The sequence below is a fragment of the Dermacentor andersoni genome, chromosome 5 (genome assembly GCF_023375885.2).
Source record: "Dermacentor andersoni chromosome 5, qqDerAnde1_hic_scaffold, whole genome shotgun sequence".
Classification (NCBI taxonomy): domain Eukaryota; kingdom Metazoa; phylum Arthropoda; class Arachnida; order Ixodida; family Ixodidae; genus Dermacentor; species Dermacentor andersoni.
The window spans coordinates 194,930,886-194,958,737 of NC_092818.1; the positions used below are offsets into that span (position 1 = coordinate 194,930,886).

Sequence of the window (27,852 nt, forward strand, 5' to 3'; positions counted from 1 at the left end):
GAATGTTTCCAAGTTTATACGGCCGATAAAGCTACTATCCTTACTTCATATAGTTGTATACTAATTTACTATCGCAATCGCAATTTACTATCGCAATTTTTTCCACTCCGCCTAATTAGATAAATCAGTCTTAATTCTTTAAGCAACTTTTCAAATATTATAATTAGGTGAAAAGTGCTATTGAAAAAACGGTAGAGCAACGTTAAAAATTTCCGATACAGCTTTCTGTTGCTGAATCCGTGTTACGTAAGTGGTTTTCCGAGTGTGAAAGAAGCCCGCGAATACGCGCAAAGTGCCTCGAGCGGCCAGTCGCGCGGCAATATTGCGTGCACTTGTGGGCTGCTTTCACACTCGGAAAAACACTATTATGTAACACGTATTGAGCAACAAAAAGCTGTATCGGAAGTTTTCCACGTTGCTCTACAATCTTCTAATTGACACTTTTCATCGAAATATAATATTTGAGAAGTTGATTATTAAAACTAGTTATCTTATTAGTTTTATATTATAAATCTGAAAAATAATCTGAGTATCTCCAAGTGACGGCGAACAACATTACATTGGTTCTGTCCAGCCACGTGACATTTGCATATTTTTAATGTTTGGCACAAGTTACGTGGGACGCCCTGTATAGTGTCCGTTACGCCACGTTGGAGAAATATTATTTCGGCTGTGTTACAATTAGCTTAGTCCCTCACACCATCATGAGCATGACCAAAGTGGGCTCTCAAAGCCTGTTAGAACTGACATTTGCATATATAGTCCTCATGAGCGCTAGCCGGTCGGACTGAGCAAGCGTCGTGCTGGACTGGGTCATCCGGCTCGAACGACGTGGGTCGACTCAGCGCGATTCGCTTCTCAAGGTGATTGCAAGCGTGCGCTTGCCATTCGCATCCAGAAACAAGGAGCCTAAGGTAGCGTTGCCACGCCGTTTTTCCGCCTCTACGTAGTTCGCCGCTGAGATACCGGACGCGTAAATGCTGACGCAGTAAATGCAGAGAGCACAAAAGCCGAGGGAAGCAGCGCGACTGACGTCTTTTATGTTTGGTCTTGCGGCCTCATTGTGGAGGACTCTTCTTGATAGCGGAGGACTCCTCGCCACTGTTCGGGCTGGGCTCTCGCTTGGTGCTGTCGGTCACGTTGCGGCTCTCGGTCGTCCTGTGCGCGGTCTTCGTCTCGGTCGACTCCTCATCGCCCTCCTTAACTCCCACCTGGCCTGGAGTGGGTCCCGGCTCGACCAGGGCCATGTTGCTGGGCATCATCTCGCCGTGCGCATGCATGCGCACGCTGGGACGCACCAGCGAGCTGTAGTGGAACACCCGACGAGTGAAGAAGCCCTGCGCACAGCGAACGGTTCTGAGAAGGAACGGAGGAGAGAAGCCGCGCCAACGCGTAGAATATGAAAGCCTTTCTTCTTGTAGCCAGCTTACATTGAGAACCAATTTGAAAGAGGCGAGCTAAAGCTAAGGAAGTGAACTAATGTGAAAGAGGCAATGAAATGCGCACGATGACATGACCTTTAGTTAAAGACAGAGCGCGCGTAGCAACAGCTGCGTAGAATCTGGTCATTTGAAAGAAGACCACGTGGTAACTCCGCAGCCATCACAGAAAAAAAAAAATGGCGCGTTCAGCGAGGAACGCAATATATAAGGCGTTTCTTTTTTTTTTTTTTTTTTAGCTGTACCAAGTTCTTAAAATTGCCTGTGGTAGATAGCACGATTTCAACCCTTGAGATAAATTGCTTGATGGAGAGGTCGTACTTCTACGAGAGATCAAAAGGCTTCTTTGAACAATTAATAAAATTAAACTAATTCACTCTTTAATTAATTACTTTACGGTGCGCATCTAAATCTACGAATTGTAGCGATTATTGTGGTTCGCGCATCATAGCCGTAGTCGCTCTTGCGGAATTAAATCCTACACGCCAACCAACAAACCAAATTGTAGCGATTGAGCATGCAAGGCATGTCGACTTGCGAGAAATTCGGAGAATGGCACCGGTTTCGAGGTATGCGCCGTAAAAATTGCCGTAAAAATCGACTATTGTTCCACTTACTTCAGTACGAACACGCTGTTCTATTCATTTAAGTACACAAGTAGCTTGAACGCCAGTGCATTTTATCGGACACTTTGAAAATGAATATCTCGAAAGTGGCATAGTCCTAAAAATTGCTTCCAAGTGAATAGGCCTTGCGAACTCACCGGCTACAATTCGTAAAATGAAGTATGCGCCCTAAAGTGATTAATAAGATATGTAATCAGCTCAGTTATTAGGTATTAGGTTTTTCATAGATGTAATGGCCGCCTCATTGAGTAATTTAGCTCGAGGGTTGGAATCGTGCTACCTGCCACAGGCAACGTTTATAATTTTGGTACGGCTAAATAATAAGCACCTGGTATAGCAGCGAGGAATCGTCTAGCATTCCTTTGTGATAACATTTTAACGCAGAAATGGTTTTCCTCGAGGTCACCCGCAGCCTTCCATTTCACAGAAGTTATGCCATCGCCCGGCATGGCTCAACACCGCGCACACATGACGAGCCGGCGCATCGGTACTACACCGCTACAGATGCGGCTGCCACCGGCTCTACGGAGCGCCTTGCGCGAACATTTAATAACGAAAATAGTAACGAATTTAGGAACGCGTTTTTAAATGTTTCTTAGACAACTCCTAGTCCGCACCAGAACGCGTTCTTAAATTCATTATTATTTTCTTTATTAAATGTTCGGGCAAGCCGCCCCTGTTATCTACGGAATTACACTACGACACAGCAAACGCGGCCTTAATACCCTCACTGCACCAAATATCCAAATACACGAAGTCAAGAGTGTCATTCCTTTAATAAACCAAATTATTTTTTTTAAGTTGTCCCAGTTTTAAAGTGGCTAGTTTTCTTTGGCGCTTTCATCCGGGTTCGGAATTGCGACCTCCGCTAAGATCACCGAACTCCGGCTAGCTCTTCGAGATTGCTCGTGCTGACATGCGAGAGCTCTGTGGCGTCTGAAGGTTTTGAGACTGCGTCGCGTTTCTCCACCGCCTGGGCTGACGGTTCCGGGCCGTGTATGTCACCGAAATCCGCCGCGCGTCTCCTGTCGAACCAATGTATCATGGGCGACACACGCTTCAATGCAACGTAAATACAAACCTATTTGGGAGTACTTTCAGTGTTTCTACGGCACTCAGTGGCCATGGCATCGGCGATAACCTAGTTTGGTTCAAAACTCAAATAGTCCTCGATTTTAAATGCGTAAGCATTTTTATGTCGACTCACTGACGAAAACGGTCGCTGACGCGTGACTTGTGACGCTCAGAAGCCGAGGGTCTTGCCCACTGGGCTAAGCACCCGCGGTTGCAAAAGGCGAATATATCTGAACCAGATGAATGTGTTGTACCGAGTTATCTATGGTATAGCGCAACACAGACAGATAAGCAGTCAATGAGTTTATAAGGGTGATAAGGATTGATGAGGGGTTTTATGGGTTTTTGTCGTGGTTGATAATGATTCGACGTGGTTGGATAACGTGCTAAATAGCGCTAAGGGCTTCTAATAGTCGGAGCAATTCTGATAAGGTTTATAAGGACTGATAAGTGTTGATAAGGGTGGGATCAAGTCGGACATTTACATGTATTTGTCTGGTCCTACCCCCCCCCCCCCTTGTGTAATGCCTTCGGGCCTTCAACGTGATAATAAATGAAATGAAATAAGGCTGATAAAGACCGACAAGGGTTGATAAGGGTCGGATTGAGTCCGATAAAGTTGATAACAACAGATGAAGTTTAATAATTGTATCATGCCTGATAGGGGTAATACGGGCAGATAAGGGTTGATAATGGTCGATAAAGGTTGTATCGAGTCCAATCAGGTTGATAACGACCTATAAGGGTTGATAATGGTTTATACTAGTCGGATGAAGAGTGAAAAAAGATTACAAGGGGAATAAAACATGCATTTAATGAACCGTCTGCTGCTTCCTCAAACGCGATAAACAACATACGTCGCGTCATATGCTTGGAGATGAGCAAGTGGCACAATGCTTACGCATACTTAGGTAACCCCACTGGAGTTACTGCATATTTTTTTAAATGCTTAAATCCAACAAGCAAACCGTCCGTCCGTCCCGTAAGACGATCGCTTTCAAGATGGCGCCCGCAGCAGCGAGCGAATTCACATTTGTCCTGCCTCTCGCTTCAACGCCAACGAAGCGGAACACAGCGCTCACGGAGCTGTCAGCACACGCCGCACTGAGCCACTTTCGCAGATCGCTTTCAAGATACGGGCCCGGGTGTCTCTCTTCAACGCTAAGTAAGCGGCGAGAACACAGCCCGCGAAGCTATCAGCAGTCGGCGCTCTTTGTCGGCATTGCAGATCGCTTTCGAGGCACTGTCCGCGCGGCGGTGCCGCCGGCCGGACACGTTTGTTCACGGGTCAGAACGGTTCGACGCGGATAGATAAGGCGCTAAAGAGCGATAACGATTATAATGATGAGAACATCATCAGTCCACCTGGCTCCGCCACCTGCAGTACTTTGCTTGGGTCATCAATGCTCCTCGCGGTGCCGTCCGCACCAGTTCGTATCGCCGCAGCGCTGTCGTTTGTACTCGCCGGATCAAGTTTCATAACATCGATGTATGCGTAACAACAATGCTTACGCATAATTAGACAACTCCCAGAGGAGTTCCTGCGTGATTTCTTTTTTTCAGGCCAGCACCAGTTATACCAAACAAGACTCGGAATTTGTCCTTTTAAATGGACTGCAAGATCCGCGTAAGGTTATGTTCTGCGAGAACCTGAGTGCGAAGACGCCACTATGAGTGTAATCCAGTGCACGTAGAGCGCGTTTTGAAACCATCGCGGAGCAAACGCGTTCTTTTAATTATTATTCAGAACAGTTGGACTGCGTGTACATGTGCACAAGAAAGTTTCACCTACAGAGTGAAGTAGCACGATAGTTTATAAGGTTGAGAGCGGGGAGAGTTGGGAATGGTTCGAGCAGGATTAAAAAGCACGGGGAGGGGAACACGCAAAGCAGCTTGTGCTATTCCCTTTTCCTTCGGCGGCATCCCTGCCGAGCAGTTCAATTATCCGCTCATCTGCAACGTGCGCACTCTTTCCCACATGGCTAGGGCGGCCGAACACACGCACTGGAGCTTCCACTCGAAAGTACACTGCAGGGCGCATTCAGGCTAAGGCAGCGCACGAGTTTTCAAAGCGCCGCCTCGTACTTCGTGAGCTGATTTCCATCGGGCAGTCGTTCACCATTGCTTTCAGTTCTTAGATTTTAAATTGAACTATACCTGGAGACATGAGGCTAAACACAATCCTTACATTAACTGGCTGGTGCTTTTATTCCCACAACGTTCAAACATTTTTTTTTGCTTTTACCCCTACTTTGCTGTTGTGCAAATTTTGCCACAATATCGCTATTATTGGCCCGCACCACTCACTAAAGCGCTTCGTTCATCTGTGCTTTGACCAGACTGTCGTATGCTCGCCTCGCCATCCAGAAAACGAGCTCCTGCTGAAAAAAATGTGGACAAGTAAAAGCCTGCAGAAACCAGGCAGGAACCATGCTGGCAAGGATGCAGTGCGGAAAGGTATAATAATATAATAATAATAATTTATTTCTGCCTCAAGAAATACAGACAGGGGAGCTGCAGAAAAAGCTCTCATAAACAGCTTGACTCGGCCGCAGCTCAAATACAAAGCACAAGTTGCATTTTTTTACGTGAAATTTGGGTGACGATCAAGCAAACATGCCAATTCGACGGGAGGAAGGAGTGAGTTTAGTTTCCTTTATTTTTCACCTTAGAAAAAAAGGAAGTCTATTCGCATAACCTAACTTAGCCAAACTAAACCTAATCTAAGCTAACCTAAGCCCAATTATGGGAACTTAGAGGATTTACTTAAAGGCGTTAGGACAACCCTCGTTGCTTCACCGACGAGGGTTGTCCCCCCTGAGATTTCGGTGCACACCTCTGCGACAGTTCTCGCCATTTTTTTTTCTGAGTGCTCAAGCAGATGACACACGAAGGGCTTCAGACAAAAAGACAATAAGTAAACTAAACACTGAGTATAACTAGCGATAGCAAGAAAACTTTTTCATGATTAGACACATCGGAGACACACACGACACATAAGAAGCATCAGACAAGACGTTTCACAAACCACTGCAAACACTAAGAATAACTTAAGCTTCTAAACTGGTTACTTTCCACTGCGACTTGTTTCTTTACATTGGTGCATCACGCATATCTGCACTTCAATTCCTTAGAAAAAGGCTGTAAAGTATATCTTCATTTACATCTGCCGTGCAGAGTATTATCATATGCGTTAAAGCTTCTACCAAGCAGCCTTAGACTCCTATTAGCCTAGTACAACCAGCGTCAGAACCGTTTTAACTACCGGAACCTAATGCAATAAGGAAGCGCAGTCAATAATCGTTTTGTCGTTGTGGGAAATAATTGAGCCATATTGCGATAAAAAAGGATGAAGCGAAAATTTCTTCTTACAATGCGAAATCAAAGAGAGAAAGTGCAAGCGAGAATTTGGTGTATTGATGACGTGCCTTGCGATGCGACGGAGTATTTCAGCCTGCCTATTAATGATATTTTGATACACTGCCGGTGTAATAAAGACACTCGGACGCAGGGTTCAACAGTGACCCGCCAAAGCGCACATTTGTTTCGTCCGTTCCAGAAACCAGCGGTGTTCTAATATTTATCTGGCTCCGCATATACTCAACTGAATAGGGGAGCACACGAGTTCTAATTTTGATTTTTTTACTCAAATATGTTGTAACAGAAATTCCTTCTTCCGATTTATAAACACTGAGTATAACTATCGATAGCAAGAAAAGTTTTTCATGATTAGACACATCGGAGACACACGACACATAAGAAGCATCAGAGAAGACGTTTCACAAACCACTGCAAACACTAAGAATAACTTGAGCAACTAAACTGGTTGCTTTCCACTGCGACTTGTTTTTTTATATTGGTGCATCGCGCATATCTGCACTTCAATCCCTTAGAAAAAGGCTCTAAAGTAGATCTTCATTTACATCTGGCGTGCAGAGTATTATCATTTCAGCTAGCTCTTTTTTTTTTTTTTTTGCAGGACATGCTGCGTCACGTCGTGCCCCCGTCGTGCCTCATGAAAAATTCACCATGCAAGATTTTATAGGGTGTGATTTACGGTTAACGTAACATGTGCCACATTTTTTACAGACAGAAAATTATTAAGACCTACGAAGTTCGTGACAAACAAAACGACTACATTATTCTGCCACACGATACGCCTTAAGTATCGCTACAGTAAGCAAAAGGTATACGCGATCAACAAATGCTTGCGCAGGAGCTTCTCCAGCAATTAGCTACTGCCACGCAAGCATCTCAGTTACTTTCAGGACTGGATAAACCACAAAAGGCAGTTGAGGTACTTCCTAGTGCGACAACAAATTTTAGGTAAATGCGACTGAAAGTCTAAGAAGACTTTTGGGTGCCCGAGATGCGTTCAGAGGTCTTTGTAACAGCAATATAATATTGTGCGTAAAATTAAAATTGCTTTTAGCAGTTACCCTCTTAAAGATAATTTTATGTAGGTTTCTGCAACGTTTGATTAGCGACAGCAGCTGGCTGTCGTCTGTAGAGGGGGTGTCCCAGCTAACTTTAGCAAGAATTTCAAAAATATATGAATGCCATGTAGCTGGACAGAACCAAGGTAATGTTTGCTATCACTGGGAGATACGCAATTTTTGTTCATTCCGTCTAATTAGATAATTAGTCTTGGCTAATTTATAAACTTCGTGAAAATTATAATCACATTAAAAATTTCAATGAGAAAATTGTAGAGCAACATGAAAAATTCGCGATACAGCTTTCTGTTGCTTAATACGTGTTACAAAAAGGTGTTTTTCCGAGCGCGGAAGAAGCCCGCGAATACACGCAAAGTGCCTCGAGCGGCCAGTTGCGCGGCAATCTTGCGTGCGTTTGCGGGCTTCGTTCACGCTCGGAAAAACACTATTATGTAGCACGTATTGAGCGACAGATAGCTGTATCGGGAGTTCTTAATGTCGTCCTACAATTTTCTCGTTTACACTTTTCATCTAACTATAACATTCTAGAAGTTGAATAATTAAGTCTAATTATCTAATTAGGCGAAATAAAAATAATAATTTGGGTATCTCCAAGCGACGGCAAACAACATTACCTTGGTTCTGTCCAGCTACGTGTCATTCGCATATTTTTAAACTTTGGGTAAAGTTAGCTGGGACACCCTGTATAGTGTATATTATGAGGGTGTGAGGGAAGAAAGATTATCCGAACAGTCACGTAAACTGTTTACCGTGCACAACAAATTTTTCACCGAAGAAATCAGCAAGAGCTTTTTTTTTTTTTTTATCCGGAATAATGGTGTAACCGTTGCATCGTTGCATCGTTGCATCGTTAAATCATTAAAGGTTCAACGTAAAGAAATGCCATTTCTTTGTTTACCTGAACAAGAAGTGTCAGACCCAGGCACGACAGGAAGGACATTATGAGGGTGAACTGCAAAACGGTAGATGATCATTGAAACAGCGAAACCGTTGCTTACAGAAGATACGATCACCTAGAATGCTGGGTACAGCGTCAGTCAGCAGTGTTGTTGCACGCAGTGTCGAGATTTCAAAACAGGCCGCGAGAAAAAAGCGAGAAGTGTCTCCAATTAAGGAAATCCAAAGTCCTATAGAAAAAAAGTTGTGTGCTGTGCAGTAATGACACCGGAAGGACGCCTCTATACGCTTACTCAAGCAACGACTAACGGAGCGCCAAGAAACATTTTCAACCGGTTAATCATGCAGCTAAAACCGTTTTTTCATTAGAACGCCCGCCGACTTCAATGCGGGAGCGTTTTGTCCGTAGCAACAACCAGCATTGAAAGGACATCGGTTAGCCAGAAAAGTAGTTTTCGCGTTCAGAATGCAGGGCGTTAGTGCAACACGGTGTTCGATTGAAACTGGCGAGCGCTCATAACGGCTACGTTATACGCAACCATAAGCAGTTTTCAAATCCTCCTAAATTATCGATCATGGGTGAAACTACAGGCCAGACGGTTTCGTGCTGATATTTTAAGTATAAGACTTCATGCAAGACCCACGCTGACGGCATCGAAGGTCATACACACTTATAACAACGCTTATTCAGCAAAACCCGTAATCCTCTTATCGCGAAAGGTGAATCGCTGGCTGACGTCGCGTATTGCTTAAGCTCTTGAACTTCACAGTCTTTTCTACGATAACGACACGTGCATGAAATACAGCTAAACGCAGCAGTGATGATCTTCGACTTCGTCAGATCACATAAAGCGCGAGGATGAAGATATACTAACATTTTCACTGGTGCCTTTCCATAATCCCACGCCCACGATGGTAAGGACTTCCAGGAAAATGCGAAACGAGTTCCACCATATGAAGGTCAACATGCCCAGCCGGCAGTTCTGCACGGCAAGAAGAAAAAAAACGGGCGTATTATAGCTCAAACAAGCACATGAAATCCGTCAATTTCGCGCTGAGCATTCGTTGCACCCCAGTTACGAAGGCTCTTGAAATGCTGAAAAAAGAAATCTGAAAGAAAAATGTGTGGAAAAATACAACATTCTGCGCCTGTGCTGTAAAATTCAGAACGCGCGATCCTTAACGTCTTCTCGTGCTTCTTCATACGATAACAACTAACAACCACGCTTCAGAACAAACTAAGGACCGCTCAACGAGCGATGGAACAAAAAATGTTAGGCTTCATAATGCAAAAAGAAAGGGTAAGGCGTGCAGACACGGACACAAGAGAAGTGGACAACACGAACGGCGTTGTCCACTTCTCTTGTGTCCGTGTCTGCACGCCTTACCCTTCTTCTGCATTATGAATCCTTACCAACTAGCTCAACAACTTTCTGTCGTTCAAATGTTAGGCGTAACGTTAAGAGAGGGGAAAGTGGCTACATGTGTATTTAAGCGTAATCATGCATTTATATTGTCATGCATCTTTTTTTATTGCGTATTTTCATTTTTTCAGAAGAAGAATAAGAAGACAGCTGTGTGGGTTAAGAAGCATACGGGGGTAGCCGATATTTCAGTTAATATTAAGAGGAAGAAATGGAGCTGGGCTGGCCATGTAACGCGTAGGGCAGATAGCCCGTGGTCTGATAGAGTTACACTATGGGTGCCAGGAGAAGCGAAGCGCAATCAAGGAGGGCATACAATTAGATGCTGCGGTGAAGCTGGAAATTTACGCATAAGATGGGGTGCCAGCTGGAGCTAGGAGTGATTGGAAATCACTGAGAGAGGCCTTCATCCTGCAGCGGGACATAAATAGGATGATGAGATAATGATGATAATGCGATGATGAAATATCTAAAAAAAAACGCGTTCTGGTGCGCTGTCATGCAATCAGTCGTAGATCGTCTAAGTGATAGATCATGACGCCTTACTTATCAGCAGCATCTGTCATTAAAAAAGGGTTTTCCTCCTTGCTCATGATGGTGCACTATAGTACTCTGGAAGCCTTTTGTGTCACAACGGATAAGAAACAAGACCGTCATGTGATTGGCCGCACTATATCGGTCTGTGTCTATACTAGGGCGGCAGTGGAAGGAAGAGGGCTTATCTGAGATTGTTCAGTAAGCGTTCTGTTTTAAAGGAACACTAAATATTAATATTAAGTCAACGTGAACTGTTGAAATACCATCCCAGAAATCTCTAAACACTTGTTTCCTGCGAAGAAGAGACTTATTTTAAGAGAAAATGCGTTCTGAAGCCTCCGCGTACCTCTAGCGCAGTTCAAATCGCCCGCGCACCGACCGAGGAGTGGTGACGTCATTGTCTCATAGTGAATTTGCGCCGTCGGTGAGTAAAACGGCGGCCGCAGACGGCGCTACGGCTTTTCTGCGCAAAAAGCAAACGCGCGGCCAGAAGCAGAGCCAAGACAGAGCCGACAGCAGCGCGAAAGCGAAATTATATGGTGGCTAGGAGAAGGGAAATCGCGCGACAATAGGCTGGTTCTTTATTTTATGACGCCAACTTCGACGACCCTGAGAACGACACATTGGCTCGCGATGCTGGGCTCGACTTCAGCGATTTAAGCACTGATGAACGTGATCTGCTGCTGAGGGTTCGCGCTGCCGGCGTCGTTGCGTACTACTACGACGGCAACTGTATGTCATGGCTGTACATATTCGCACATTTGTAGCTTTTCCTTCGTGAAAACGAAAGACCGCACTCACTGCCCCGTCTTCGACCTGCAGTTGTTCTTGTGCTTCGGAGAATGCAGGCAAGACCGACGGAACAGCTCTGCGGGAAAGCACTGCTTTGAAAGACACTCCACACGACTTCAGTAAGTCGGCGTTGAACTCGTCATCCTCTGGACGAAATGGCAGAGAGCACACTATGCGATTTTTCGGCTCTTTGCCAACACGATGTGGCAGAGGTACGGCACTTAACCACTTCGAACGGAGAGGTTCACTCGTTGGCACACAGTGATAAGTAACGTTGGATTCGCCGCTACAAGTGCCCTTGGCCAAGTTCCGCGGACCGTTCGCGCATCCCACCACATTACATGGACGTGGCATTCTCGCTGCTTGTTCCAAATGCAAGTTTCACGAGCCAGCAGAAGCAGCGCAGAACGACGCGATAACGAAACAGCTGAAACTCCAAAGCGCGCGCGGCGCAGAGTCGAGCGCGCAGAGTAGAGCGAAAACGAAACCTTTCGACCACCCATACTACTGAAGGGTAACGTCAAAATGTTTTTTTTTTTCTTAGAATCGAACAGAAGTAGACAAGCAGCATTTTCTTCCGTCTTATAACGTAATGAAATTATCTTTTTAATACGAGTAGTTGAGTACTAGTGACAGAAATTATGATGAGGAGTGCCTTCGTCATCGGTCTAGTACCGGAATGTCGCTGGGGGGTCGCAAATCGTGTCATGCATTTACCTTCCTTTCTCGGTTACTAAAGCTCTGTTCGCGATTATATTGACGCCTTAGACGCTCTAGAGCATTGCTTTATCACTTTAACTTGACTTCATAGTAATCTTTAGTGTCCCTTTAAATATGAACCCGCAGGCACCCATAAGACCATTACAGCAGGCTCACTACCCCCAACGCTAATTGAAAAGAGCGACACAACAAATACGTAATAACAACGTCAACTTATGTTGGTCTTATTTCTAATCACGAACGTTTTGTAATATCGCTTTTTTGCCAGTGCCCGCGGTGTCCGGTCTATGGTCTTTGCGTTTATATTATTTGTGCGCGGCTGGTCTACAGCGCACGCGCGTCTCAATTAGCGATGCCTTTTCTGATGCTATTTCTTTGAGCGCTTTCGCTTTTCGTGAGTAGTCAGAGCGCACTCCACCCGTGTTATCATTGGGAATAACCGGTCGTGAACAGTGGATGATAAAAGTGGCATAGAATTGAGCAGAAGGCATCGCTACGAAATCGCCGCCCATACCGGCCATGACTTAAGTTGCAATGACTCCCTCAGCTATGAGATGAATTGTCCGGGAACAAGTTATTTTCATAAAAGAAAGGTGGTCTCAGTGTATCAAATTTCGCACTTTTCAGATCGTAGTACTTTGTAAATGGGATCTGCTTGGGCTTGAAATCAAGTTCATGCATACTAGTTAACTTCTGTAAGATGAGTGCTTTCTTCTAATATCCCTTGCATAACCAATCCTCTGCAAGAACGTCACAGAACATGAGGCGTGCCGGAAACGATTCGACCTTCTCTTCCTCTTTCGCTATGGCCTTGTATTTTGTAACAACCAAATGTGGAACAAGAAACTTTTCCAGCTACAAGGTCACTCGCCTATTTTAAAGACGGCGTGTACTACCTACTGTTTCACTGTGGAGAAAAGGTAACGTAGTCACCTGAAACAAAAGCTGCAAACTAAACTATTACGAAACATTAATGTGCTACAACAAACAGTTCTACTCACATCTTCGATGCCGATGATGAGAAATAAGTCAGCAAATATTGTTATGTAATAAAGGACAAAGCGTGATCCCCCTGCGATGTGAAGCTCTGAAACGAGATTCGTCGAAATGGTTGAGATACGTAATACTGAGGCAGAGTCAACGTGAACGCGACCATCAAAACCTATCTCGAATGTACATAGCGATTTGCGCCGTTCGGCTGTCCGCCAATTATATGTAACGCCATTTTTTTTATTTCCTCTTAGGTTTACATCAATAAACGGAGCCCGAGAAGCGGCATCCAGAGAGACCACCCACAACTCCGTGAGTCAATTTCTCACGTGTTTGCTTCTCCCAAAAGTAGCAAAGCGGCGCCCACCGAGCTTGGCCTACTGAGGTTTGCCAAGCTTCTTTCCCCGAGGCCACCAGCCTCGTGCCCGTGCTCGAGCTTCGGGATGGGGCTTCGTACCTTGCCATCTTCGTGCCCGTCTTCGCCGCGTTGGGAGGACGGAGCAAACGCATGCAGTTACCGAAGCAGCTGCACATGGAGGGGACAAGCAGGCGAGGGAAGAAATGAATGGGGAAACAGCCTTCGACACAAACAGTGGACGAACGATCGAGACTCAGAACATATGGCGGTAGCTAGGGAGGAGGACAAAACCGCAAAGAAGGAAAGCCCCATGAAGCTGTCGCAACAACCTGGAAGCTAAGCAGAAAAGGGTGACGCGCAAGTCTCAAGGAAATTTGCAATCGACGCAGCCTACAAAAAGAATAAAGAAAGAAACGTACAGGCAGCCACCACTGCCGGCAGAAGACCGAAAAGTCAGCTATCCACCTCAGCCCGGACTGCAACTTTCAAGGTGGCCAACAGTAGCACTCGCCTATGCCTTAGCCAAGGCAAGCAAGATGAACCCCGAAGCGTTTCGAATAAAAGTTACAACAGAAGTGCAACGGAGCCAAAATTTCATCATAGCGAACACTTCGGACAACAACGTCGCTTTCGAAATCCTGCCAAACATTACAACCGTTCAATTGGACGGAAATGGCTACATCCTGACCACATACATCAAAACCCTGGCAGAAGGGTAAATAGGAGTCACACACAGCCTAATACCAGGAATGACAGCGGAACAACTGATGAAATCCTCAGCATCAGAAGGCTGAGAAGCTCGACTTCAGCCATCACTTACTTTCACGGCCCTCATGTCCCATTCTACGTAAAAGTAAAGTGAGCCCAAATCAGATGCCGACCATACCGGAAGACAGTACAGTACTACAAAACCTGCGGAGACCTGGGACACAGGAAGGTTGTCTGTCCGCAACCGAAACCCGATTTCTGTTACAAGTTCTGTCAACTCAACCAACCAGCTGAGCATCAGTGCAATCTCATATGCAAGATGTGCAACCTCCCTCACGAAACTTCGGGAAAATGACTGCATGAAAAGGCTGTAGGTGGCTCCACCTCCCCTATATGTAAGGAATCAACAATTCAAACAACAGCAGGAGTCACAGCTGTCTTGGTTCATCAACTCAGTCTCTGACTTCTCACACACTCTCTCGGGCACTATGGGTAGCAGCATCGTCAGCACATCGAGAGGAAGGCCCATATCGAGGGGAAGATCACGCTCCCGATCAAGATCATGGCCGAGATCATAGAAAACAGTGAGCTATGAAGAAGCTGCAAGTTACGGCTCCACCTTATCTTCTCGGGGACCCACAAAACAAACGCCAGAAGAACACGAAGTCGAGAAGCTCCGCAAAGAAATCGAAGAACTAAAACGTGTCAACCATGAGTTAGTCAGAAGATGCATGGACTATAGCAAACCTACACCAAGCAACTTGAAAACAAGAAAAAACAACTAGAACAGGAAGCCAAGCTGCAAGCAGCCCTCGAATCTATCCTGCAGCAGCAGCAACAACAGGCCATTGAGACCCTCATGGCAACGGTCAACCTACTCAAGGCAACCATAGATGGATTCATCGCCCATGTCAACAAGACTTTCGCCGAAAGGGGGTACGGACAGCAGATTTGGAGAAAATGCCTGAGCAAAGCAAAAAGAAGCCGTAGTATCCAGCCAAAGAAGCACGCATGAGCGAAACCATGGAAGGCCAAGATCGATAGCAAACCTAAGGATAGGATACAACAAAAGCAAACAAGAATAATGATATAGTAATGGAATTGTAGATTCATCCAAACCAATAGACAGAATCTGTTACAACTAACTACACAAGAGAATACGGACGTCATAGCCCTGCAAGAAACCCAAACAGACAAAATCGAAATCAGGGAATACGAAACTTAAACAGCGGTATGGAGGACCCGCACAGCAGTCCTAACACAAAACCTACTAGTCGCACGACCGTATCAGATTAACAATCACATCGGATACACCTTCGTGGAGATACTTCCCGCCAAGAAAACAGCCCAGAACCGTTTTCTACTCAACGTTCGCAGACCCCGAGGGAATCTCTCGCCAACTTCGATGCCCTCGTGAGAGAAGTGAAAAAGTATACGAGAGGGCATAAGCTCGTGGTGTTGGGGGACTTCAACGCCTACCATACGGCTTAGGGCTATCACAATATGGACAAGAAAGGAACGAATGTCCACAACACAGCACATCACCCGGTAACATTGTGGAATGACCCGCACGCCCCTACAAGAATTGGAAACCATGTATCAAGAGACACCAACTCGGATCTAACTTTCACAGCGGGACTACCCCAAGTGGAGTGGACGAGACTCCAAAAACTGTGGGAAGTGACAACTTACCTGGTACAGACGGAAGTCGCTTACAGGAGAGCAGCCCTCAAAATTAGCAAGACAGAAATGACGGACTGGACCGCTTTCCGAAAAGAACGCCCCATACCAACTGCCGAAGACCTCGAAGAATAGACCAAATTCATCATAGAAAAGGTAGAGAAGTGCATCATGGAAATTTAATTCACCACGGAAATTCCAGCAGTGGACCCCCACGTGCTCCATGTGTGGGAAACTCGTAGAAGCCTTATCCGTAGAAGGAAAAAAACAGAAACGGAACAGACTCTTGAAAAAACACATTGCGGAGCTGACCAGGCAAGCCGAAGAATACGCCGACTAATTAAAAAGGCAGAACTGGACCCAGGTATGTGACAGGCTTCAGGAAAGTCTAAGCAAAGGCACGATATGGAGCATCATCTCACTGTGAAACACTAAGGAATCAAAAAACAAGACAAGGAAGAACCTCACGAAGATCCTCCACAATTACGGAGGCTCAGATGACGAAATCTTGGAAGCAGTAAACAAGCTGACAGGAGGCACACAAGGCACAGCAATTTCGTAGATGCACCTAGATTACACAGGCAACCTAAATGAAGAACTAGATCGTCCTTTCACCCATGCGGAAATGGAAGCGACACTGGCAAAGCTCACTCGAAGCACAACCCCATGTATAGACTTCATAAACGATATACGCCGCAACCTAAGCAAGAGTGCGGCAGAATACCTCTAAAGGCCATCAACAAAAGCTGGGCAAGTGGAACAATTTCATCAATCTGGAAACACGCGTAGGTCATCATGATCCCGAAGCCAAAGAAACCACAGGGAATAGGAAATATGCGACCCATGTGCCTAACATCATGCGCAGGCAAGCTGTACGAGCACATAGTCCTTAACAGACGAACTTCATACGTGGAAGAAAACCGGTACATGCCCGACACCATGTATGGATTCCACCCACATTTAACGGCTCAAGACATCTTGCTACAACTAAAGGAAGACGTCTTCCATCATCTAGGGAAAACACAGCAAGTGCTCACTCCTGGCCATGGACATGAAAGGAGCCTTTGACAATGTCTCTCACGAGGCAGTGTTGAAGAATCTCCAGGACATGCATTGTGGCGAAAGAACTTACCGCTACGTACAAAACTTTCTTACCAGCAGAACAGCGACAGTTGGTCTGGGCAGCCTGAAATCCGACATATTTGAAATGGCGAACAAAGCAACTCCGCAGAGCTCTGTCATCTCACCCTGCTTTTTAACATAGCTATGCTGAAACTACCAAATATATTGCCCTCTATACAGATAACATCACCATCTGGACAACAGGCGGATCTCCAAGAAGTCAACAGGATGCACTTCCAGAAGCGGTGGACCATACAGAAACCTACCTCAAGGCTTGCGGTCTCGCATGCGCGCCAGAAAAGTCGGAGCTTCTCACACGAAAAGTGAGAACCAGGAAATTACAACTAGTCGCCAAAAGGGGAAACCCCGGAACCAGAACTCCGCCAGGATGGAGTGCCAATTCTTAAAGTAGCGTCGCTCAGAATCCTCGGCCTACATATACACAAGGACGGATCCGGCGCCGCCACTCTACCCAAAATGCAAGATACCGTCACGCAAGTAGCATATTCGGTACAATGGGTAGCAAACAGAAGACAGTTTGAAAGAACAAGACGCAGTCAAAAGCATCCAAGCCCTTATCTTCAGTAGAATCACCTACGGCACCCCTTACTTAGACCTCAAGTATGCGGAAATCGAAATACTGAACACGCTCATCAGGAAGGTCATCAAGATTGCCATAGGGATCTCCGAACGCGCCTCCACACGACTACTTTGCTTATGTTTCCACAACACCTGGGAGGAGCTAGTCGAAGCACATTAATTCAACCAGCTCGAACGTCTCGAAATTACTAAAACAGGTAGAAGATTACATTAGAAGAACACTCAGAAGATTAGGAAATGCTGAAGCTATGCAACTGGGTCGCGACGAGAAAAGGATAATCCCAGAGACAATTAGAGAGTTCGTCTCTGTAGCCCCATTCCAAAAAATATGCATCCACCCCACCATGACGGAAGAAGAAAAACCAGAATAGGCACTCTCCGAAAAAACCTACGGCCGAAATATGAACACACACCAATGCAGTGAAATATTCGGGAACTCAAGCACATGCTATCAGCGTCGTCGATAGTAAGAGCAAAGAGTGAACGGAGTAGCATCTTAACCAGAGCAATAGATACGGCAGAAGATAACAGCAACAGCCCTGGGCATCTCAACTTGCGGGAAGGTAGCAACCACACTCACTGATTCACAAGCGGCTTGCAGAAATTTTCAGAAAGGGAGAATCTCCAGGCGAGCCCTGCAAATCCTCACAGCCACGCCAAGGAATCACATACCAAATATGCATACATCGTTTGGACCCCGGGCCGCGAGTTCCTGCTGGAGAATGTGGCAGCCGACGCCTCTGCCCGAGCTCACGTTCACCGCGCTTCCTCACACGACGCGCTGAGGAGAAAGTCCCCAAAAAGTACACCACAAGCCTTAGATGGCTCATGGATCGAAAAATTGACCGTCCGGCTTTATAAAAAAAAGTGACCATCCGGCGTTATGGCACAAAAATTCAACGGCTCCAAAAGTGATGGTAGTCGAACGCAAGACCATTGGTGGGAGTCGAAACCACGACTTTTGTGTTAATTAAGGCGAATTAAGGCACATGTTCTTTCAGATAAATTTAGGCACTCGAACCCACGGCCTTTGCTGTTAATTAATAAGTTAATTAAGGCACAGTTACTTATGATAGAGTTAATTAAGCCACTTTAACCCATGGCCTTTTGTGGGAGTCGAACTCTCGACCTTTGGTGGGAGTCGAATTACTAACCGAGGAGCAGTTGGAGGCCAAGCAAACAGACCCGGACCCAACGAAGCAGAGCAACCTAATCAAACGGGCACGAAAGATGGCCATGGCCCGCGGCTACCTGGAATAAGGAGGCCGCCCACCTAGGGCGCACACTGCGCTTGCTCAGAATAAAAGTTTATTCTACATCTCTTTCGTAGGTTCAAGGGCCGCTCCAACCTTGCAGTAAGATAACTTACTAGGCGTCTTGAACTCTCTGAACAGCGCGACGTAACGAGGAATAGGAGAGATGACGTAGCAAGCACTTAACTCGGAAAAATTTATTTCTGAAAAAGAGTAATCAGGGTAAATTTGGAAAATCGCGCATATATGCCAGTGAGCTGGATGCCAACAAAACCAGCTCAACGTCAATGTTCTGGCGAAATGTAATCTACTTGCAAGTCAACGCTTGCTGCATTTTCTTTCTGTGACCCTTGCTATCACTTGCTCTGTTCTGTTTCTTTCAAATGATCAAATACGAAAACAACGTGAAGGACGTCTATGTCAGAGATGGGCCCTTCCATACCGCCATCACTGCAGTACAAGTAGCCATCTTTGAAATGTCACTTCGTCTGTCGGCAGTACTCGCTGCGGAGTACGTTCATACCCGTCACTGTCGATTCAATGCCGTTCAGCTTGAGCATGACGATGGCGTCATCAGCGCTCATGGCGGCGTACAGCACCGCGACGAGATGAATGCTGTTCATTGCCTGCGATAGCGGGTTGGGAGAGAACAGCCCGTAAGTATACTGACCCGCCATAACATAACGACAAGTATCATTTCAAACACGTTTCTCAGCATCACAGCGCCATGGTAGGCCTTTACCAATGATGCGCGTAATTTTCACTGCGATAAACGTCTTTTTTTATCATTTATGAACGTTCAAATTGGTCAAAAAATTCCTTTGGAGAACGAGGAACACTTTCTTTTTCTCGTTTCTGCGATAAGGCTTCTTACTTTCGGATTCGTATTGAAGCAAGTATACTAGCGCCAAAAGACCAAAGGCAACAAAACGAAGGCTCAACACAGCACTATTATTGCTGCTACTAACTATTTGTCCTTCGTCCTACGGCACTATTTTGGATATTTATACTGCAGCGCATCTTAGACTGACCGTTTACGATTCGTTTATTTATTGAAGCAATTTTCAGGAGATAATCCCGCGAAAAAGTATTTGCCTGCTAAGGTCGCGCAATGTCCTTCCATATATAGCTGGTATCCGTGTCGTGCGTTGCATTCCTACCAAGAGCCATTTGTTATTGCAGCAAGCAACCTCACTGTGTTGTACTAATTTTTTATGGCCAATCTTGATCTCCTCCTTTTGCCTTTTTCTTTTTTTTTTTTTTTTTTTTTTAGTGTGGTTGGGCGAGCGGGGTCGCAATGAAGGGTTCTTTTTCCGGATCCATGCTAGTTTCAGCGCAGCATATGCACACACGGACAGAATAAAAAGCAACAGAATAAGCACTAGATCACAGACAGAGCGCTCTGTTTATGGCCTAGTCATTTTTGTTGTTGTCCATTTGTGCCTATAGATTCATTTTAGCATATAGCTACCCTAGATTAACTTGCCCAGGTCAACACCTTGCAACCTTAGCGTAGTAAACGCATCTTACCTCCATAAATTGGACAAGACACCTGAACAGAAACAAGGGAACATGTTTAATGCAATGATGATGCACCGCGTAAGAAAGATCCATGCTTTGGAGGTTGTCGTTTCGTGTCTTGCTAGTAATGGTAAACTCTGTAATATATGCGTATTACCACAAGCATACGGCTCAACATGGTGATTCTGTAACGGCTGTCAACCAAGGACAAATATATATATATATATATATACGAACGTATAATAGACGAACGCTGGCCAATCATCATCACCAGCGTTGGGTGCCGGGTTCGCCACTCGTGCTGACCGCCGCGTTAGCCGCTCTCAGTCCGCAGCCTATAAACTTCTTCACAATATATTGTCAGCGAACCTCGTGTAATCTGATTCTTGCGCGACTCAATTGTGTAGTACTTTCTAGATGATACGCGGGCACCAGTGATTACTCTGGAATTTTCAGTGACTCATGTACAAAAACCGAAGCGCTTGACCCGATGATCGCCGACCGTGTTCCCCGCTATCATTGTGCTTTGAGTGCATCCTGCTTTTGTGGCCACAAGTTCACCCAATAAAAGTTAGTTGGTGTGTGCGTTTGTATATATATATATATATATATATATATATATATATATATATATATATATATATATTGTGGTGGCGTATGCCGTCGATGAGAACACGAGCAGTACACTGTCTCCGTCGGGGTGACTGAATGCATTATATACACCATTGCGCGAAAATCCAGCGTTGCCACCGAGCTATGGTATAAAAAATGGCGGACGGCGCAAAGACCAAGCACACATCACAAAATGCTCGAATTGACTAAAATTTCTCAAGGAGGTTCCTGTAAACAAAGTAAATTAATGGCATCGAAAAGAAGGTTTCATAAATTCCGCTCTGGGTGTGAGACGAGCACGCGACCCCGATGACACGGCGGCTATGCGGTTCTCGTTGACTGAAGGTGTGCCTAGTGCGAGCGTCACTCCACACATGACGTCGCAGCGAAGGTGGCGCCAGGTTATGAGTGAAGCCGGAGAAGCGCAGAGTAAAATGAGTTTTTAAGGAAAGCTCAGGACCATGGATCAATATAAATGAGCGGCTAAAGTGCACAAGGATCTGTACCTGATAAGCGTGGACAAAGAATGGAGGAAGAGATCAAGAAAATTGACGACCAAGCACAGGGTAATTGAAAGTGTAAACAGACAGCCAGGAGTCATCAGAAAGAAAACGAGAGAAACAGAGACAGTGAATTTGATGCAAAGGGCCATAGAGATTTACAAGAATGAGAAAAAAGAAATTAGCAGGGACAATCTGTACGATAATATGGAGGAAAGTGGATTACTATTTGAGGCTCGAGTTGGTTGCATAAGGACAAGAAGATACCGGAGCAAATATTCGCAACTAGATGAGGCATGTGTATGCTGCAGCGAAAATCTGGAAACCGCTCAGCACGTCCTAATTGAATGCGAAGGGATTCACCCAGAGAGACCCGGAGGTAACGTACTCCTTCCAGAAGCTCTTGGATTTAAAGCGGACGGAAGCATCAACCGCTCAGCACTCTGAATAAGAAAGAGACGTTTAGAGTATTGGTGAAAAAAAAACGCAGTGAAGATATTGATACGACCAGATTCGTTACAGACATATGTAGCGGTCCAAGGTAGATAGAGTAGTATTGAGGAAGAAAAAAAAAGATTAAAGAGATCAAAACAAAAATGCTAGAATGTATAATAGCATAGAATTCAATTCTGGGGTTTTATATGCCAAAACCACGATTTATTATGAGTCACGCCGTAGTGAGAGATACCGAATTAATTTTGACCACCACGGGATCTTTAACGTGCGCCCAATGCACGGGACACTGGCGTTTTTGCATCTCGTCCCCATCCAAATGCGGCCACCATGGCTGGAATTTGATACCCTGACGTCATGCTTAGCAGCGCAACGCCATGACCGCTAAGCCACCGCGGCGGGTATAGCAGACCTGAGCAACTCAAGCACGCTAGGTGACTATTTGTCACCGCCCCGGTTCAGAGGGTGATGTCAATAAATAATAATAATAATAATAATAATAATAATAATAATAATAATAATAATAATAATAATAATAATAATAATAGTGATGATGATGATGATGATGATGATGATTATGATGATGATGATGATGATGATGATGATGATGATGATGATGATGATGATGATGATGATGATGATGATGATGATGATGATGATGATGAGCGTAAAAATTTGACAGTCACCGAAGTCTCCTTACGTGATTTTAATGCGAAAGCATTATGATTGATCCAAGTTATCACCATTAAAGGCATAAGTAACATAACGTGTTTGCGTTCCGTTCTTCGGTTTGCTTTCTTTGCGTTTATTAATTGTAATTATCATGTGACCATAATATGGGACGTCATACATTGTCATGTGCCCTTAATAACTCAAGCTTAGCAGACCTTCATTCTTCTTAATCCACCTAGATATAATAACCTTAATTCATCTTAATCAACTCTAAGGTCGCAGCCAGTTCTCTGCGACGTGGCGTGTGCAATGACGCACGCACGTGGCACACCTTGAAGTATAAAGCAAGCGATCTTGCGCGGTTCTAAATTTTCTTTCGGTCCCCGCCGATGGAGATGGCTGTCGCGTTCGCTCGTCGCCTAAAGCCGTACCCCATGCGGGCGATGACTTCGAGCGACGTCTCCCCGGAGTTGCGGGTTTGAGGGGAGCAATATAGGTGCCGAAACTAGCGTGACGCGTGCTTTGTTAACTTAAGTTGATGTGTTTTACTGTAAAAAGCAACATAAAATATTTCGGAAGGTCTTACAGTAGGTTCTTGTCCTTGCACTATAAAAATTCAATTGTTTGCTCGTTCCGTGCCGCAATCGGTAGTTCTTAAGCGATGTACGCGATCACGCTCAGTATGAGCTACAACGCGAAAGCACGTGTCAAGCGGTCGCACGTTGTAGCTCATACAGAGCGCGATAGCACTTCCACTTCCGGCTTCGCGCTATTGGCTAGTCGCTCATAGCGCTTCCGGGCGACGAGAGACGAATTCTAGATTTGCAGGAGCGAGCGATCGCGCGACAAGACCGAGCGATCTGTTCAAGCGATGGCCCGATCCGTCGTTCGAAGCCATCACTCGTCGCTGTCGCGCACAAAATCGCGCTCATGGAGTTCAGCCTTTACTCAGCCACAACCGTGCAGCCGCCGTGGCGTTGGAGAAGCGTGCTCGTCGCGCACCCCAGACCCGGCTTCTAATCCCACCCAGACCCAAACGTACCGAATTTTCTTCTCAAAGCCGTTAATTTACTTTGTTTACGGAAACCTCCCTGATCAATCTGAGCATTTTTGTAGATGTTTTGCTCTTTGCGCTGTCGTCCATTTTCGGTACCATCGCTTGATCACACCGGATTTTCTGCCTCATTGGACATGTAATGCTTTCGCATTAAAAAGGCATTAATTCCCAATTGAACGGCGATGAGCGGTCCTTCGATTTATGTACTACTCGCAGGCAAGCGAGCGCGTCGAGAGGGGTTGAGACCCTTGGCGCGTTTTGATTTGGCCTTACCTAGGCGCAGTTATAACGCAGGTGAAAGCTTTCGCGTACAAGGAACGCACGAAAAAAAAAAAAAACTTCACCAAAGGGACAATAATGCTTCCGGATTCCCACACATAAGCAGTTTAAAATTTCTCTCCCATCTTTTTTATCGCTTGTGCTCGCATTATGTACAGTACAGTTTAACCAGAACATGCATGACCATATCAAAAATTGGAGGGCGCTTAAGCTTCGCCTTTAAGAGTGGAACGTGATAGCATTCAAAGATCCCTGACTGCATCTCACGCCTCCGGACAGCTTCAGCTTATGTAACCGTAATGTTTACCGGGAAACGATGGCGGCGAAATCTATGCACGAAGGCGAACTTTCTGGTAGAAACGCAGCCTCTACGTGGGCCGATCTCCTGTTGTTTCGCACTTTTGATATTTCAGTCTGAGCATATTTAACGTAAAAGGCATGCGCTGTCGGTATTTCGTTTCTTGACGTTTGTTTGTGGGCTGCCATTGTCAAAATCCCGAGAAATAGCTTTGCAAGGAACGTAAGAGAAGGTATTAGCAACTTGATAGAAGGAGAACTTTAGTGCCGTATAGAATATGTGTAGTTCCGGATGGTTTTCTCGGCCGCGGACGCCGACACCGGATCTTCTGCGACAGGGGGCACTTAACGTTATCGCGTTAACACGGCACCACGGCGCTTATCCTGTTTGCCGCGTCTCCGACTTTGCTCTCGTCAAGTGTGTTCTGCTTGACCTGTTCTATGGTGTACTGGAATAGGGCAGTGTGTCGTTCGTATAGCAAAACAATGGGAAAACCGGGGTCGCTCCTGCGATGGCGCCACCAGAGAAGCGCAGCGATCTACAGGTGTGCATAGCGCGCGAAACTTAAGTATGTTGTGGAAAATTTTCTGCATTTATAAACTAAAACGCCTTCAAAACGCAATTGAACCTGTTATATTTAGCAAAAGTAAATAATACAGACTGTTAGGATACATCAATAATGCCGCCTAAGCTTGCACGTTTCAATTCACTGATCATGCAGTGTTCCTGGTCGTCTGCTCAGCATTTCCGGAGGCCCGGTGTTGCACCATATGGCTCCGATTGTCAGTTACGACTTCAGGCTGCAGTGACAGATGACGCTACAGTAGACCGGAGTGATCCAGCACCCCAGGCCGTCATCGCAAAAAGAGCCACGTTTTCGCCTCGAGACGACACACTGCCCTATTCCAGTACAACATACCTGTATGCTGTACATAACATCACACAACTGCACCATCTGCCTATTCTTTTGGACTTCATGCTTACACTTCTCAAAAACGAATAAAGTAAGACAAATATTACTGTCGCACACTTGTGTTGTCGCATATACAGTAGCTGATGTCATCCTTATAGTGTAGTTTAGAGCACCCTGTCATTATGGGCAGTTGAACTTCGGAAACTTTGCCTAATTTACCTTTTCTCACTTCGATAAATATGATGGGGTTGGGGAGGTGAAACTTTTGACGATTCGTGACTCGTCTGACGGTACACCACTTCAAGATATTTGGGACGCGGAATGGTTTTTGCACAGAGACTTCCAATTCTGCAGGGTGACCCGGAGCGATGGGCAGTCATGTTGCATGAGGTCGTGCTTTCGTTTCCAGCTGCAGTTCGATTGGGGACGAATTGCAAAAACTGTTTTGAACTTATGTTTGAGTGCACGTCAAGGAATTCGACATGGTCGAAATTAAAGCGGAGTTTTCCACTGAGGCGTCCTTCATAATCTGCTGAGCAGTTTCGGAATGTTAAACGCCATTATTTATTTATCTTGGTTTCGCGCGCACACGTCATATATACTATTTTGGACAACGTGATATAAACGTCCCTTGACTTAAAATGAGATGCTTGTTGGCAAGTTAGATAGCATGGTATCCAAGCCACTATGTACACGAAAATAAACGACACGTGGCCCTCTGTCTCTAGTACTCGATACGCGGTTCTAAATGAGTCAAACAGTCAATCTGCACTCATGTCGTCCTATTTTGAGTGTAATCTGTTTCAGGCACACTTGCTAATTTGAAAACTGGTCGTAGAAACATTTTATGTGTCTACGACCCGTTTGATAGTCCCTATTCAACAGTCTCCATTAGGCCGGAAACATAAGAAAATATTGAGGCACTCACAAAACAGACGCTCGCCATCGTCTGGATGCTGGGTCGGTCTCTGAAGTGCAGGAACTGATAGCAGCTACCTCCCATGACGAAGCCTTGTGAAAAGGAAAGCGAAAACAGAGACCCAAGGTCACAGCGTGACAGCGAAGCATGATCTATCATGGTCTGGCAGACATCTGCTTCCTCAGCTCCCAGAACCTAATCCAAGTACGATACATTATTTGGTGCCGGATCAGGAACCGCTGGGAAAACATGTAAAATACAGAATGGCCGACAAAGTACCTATATTAATGGTATCTTTGGCTGGTCGCTTTCGAGTGCGTTCTCGCGGTTCGGTTTACATTCGGCTGTTCGAAATCGAACTCTCGGAAACCATTCGACTGGTTCATTCTGAGCGCTGCGCTCCAGCTCCGAGAGACAGTTACGGCACTGCACTTATCTCTTCCATTTCTCTTTAAAAATCACTTCACACACGCTCCAGTTCCGAGTGCTCGGAGGCGCTCCCAGCGTCAACCTGGGAGCGTGAGTGACCGCTATCCGACAGATACTTGACCACGTGGATACTCCGATTGCTGAAGGAGCACATAGCGCGTTCGGCTAGAGCAGCCATCCTCTGGTTCCAACCTCGAGAGCGCTTCGCATCGCTGCAAACCGAGTTGGAGCGTGGTAGGAACCAGTGGCATGTACCATAAGAACAGGTGTGTTTCATTGATCAATGGGGGTTCCCTACGGTTTATGCAGAAGTGAATGTGGTATCATATAAGGGGAAACACCTGCAAAACCAAGAAGAACCAGACAAGTAAGTAAGCGCCCTGTCTACAACTCTGTTCCATTTGGTTTTCTTCTTTCTGGCTCACTGGAGGGGACATGCCCCTCTTCGAACTATGCAGCGAATTCATATTTGCCTACATTTATATAATTTCTCGCTCGTACTATACGTAGTAATACAGCAGCGGCTTCGAATGATACCGGCCACTGGAACAAGAATGTTTACCATATATGCACGACATTCACATCTCAATTAATCATTAAGTATAAGAACGACTCAGGAACGACGCGATTAGTATGATTCACAAGGCCAGTGCATTCCTTTTAGCATATTGGGAAAAATAACTTTCGCAAAGCGGCACATCGAACATACCTGCGACAGCGATAAAAGCCGACGGACAGCCCCGCTCACCCCGCTTGATCTTCTTCTTCTACAAAGTGAAGACGTCCGCGTTCAATATTTCTTCCTCCTTCCTTGCGCTATAGCAGTTGCCGCTGCTGAGAAGTAGCAATGCGTCGAGAAAAAAGAATATCAGCAATTCCGTGCATGAAACTGTATGCATCTGCATCATGCTCCACGTTCTACGTACACTTTCTCACACACAGCAACTTCAATTCGCAAGCACCCAATGTCACCACAGCAGCGTGCCTTTGCCCTGCAGCCCTTGACACATTCCGTTCTTCTATTTGTCGGAGCTTTGCTTCTTCACCATGTCGATACCATGGGGCTAGCTATCAGCTCGTGCTTTTCTCGCGGCCTTAATTTTCCCGCGAGTCGTCTGACGTTCGCTTCTGCCGTTCCTTGCCTTGCAGGTCGTCTGCTGTCTTCGCGGTCTGCTTCGCACTTCATACGGTGCTGCGATGCTTTCGCGGCCTCTTGTTCCGCTTCTTTCGCAAGAGCCCTTGCGCTGGTGGCGATGACACGCAGTTCACGGACACAGTATATGTATAGTGCGGCGTGTCCAGCCTGCCCACAAGCGGCCGGTGAAGTCGGATACATACCGCCGGTGACGCTAGGATCACCGCAAATTCGCCATCTGGATAGGGTTCAGCGCGTTGAACGCGTCCCACAACAACGCGGCGATAAGCTGTTGCCGCAGCGCATGCGCACAAATGGGTGGCGAGCGAGCGCGTTTGTGCTTGGCGAAAGCGCAAACTCCGCGCATTGTTTTCAGTGCACTCGAAG

General features: G+C 45.8%; 1 protein-coding gene across 4 annotated transcripts; it reads right to left on the reverse strand.

Annotated features, from left to right (window-relative positions):
- Positions 1-1,016: 1,016 nt before the first annotated feature.
- Positions 1,017-27,679, reverse strand: LOC126531809 (uncharacterized). Of its 4 annotated transcripts, none has more exons than XM_055071493.2 (8): positions 27,257-27,678; positions 27,040-27,161; positions 25,911-25,993; positions 19,201-19,303; positions 12,968-13,053; positions 9,369-9,476; positions 8,495-8,548; positions 1,017-1,337 (listed from the first exon to the last, which is right to left on the reverse strand). In XM_055071493.2, exons 3-8 carry the CDS (start codon positions 25,983-25,985, stop codon positions 1,059-1,061), a joined length of 705 nt encoding a protein of 234 aa, XP_054927468.1. In that variant the 5' UTR covers positions 25,986-25,993; positions 27,040-27,161; positions 27,257-27,678; the 3' UTR covers positions 1,017-1,058. The 4 variants fall into 4 exon arrangements, with proteins under 4 accessions (XP_054927468.1, XP_054927469.1, XP_072144235.1 ...); XM_055071494.2 differs by having other exon boundaries at positions 27,040-27,164; XM_072288134.1 differs by having other exon boundaries at positions 27,040-27,678.
- Between the last annotated feature and the right edge of the window lie 173 nt (positions 27,680-27,852).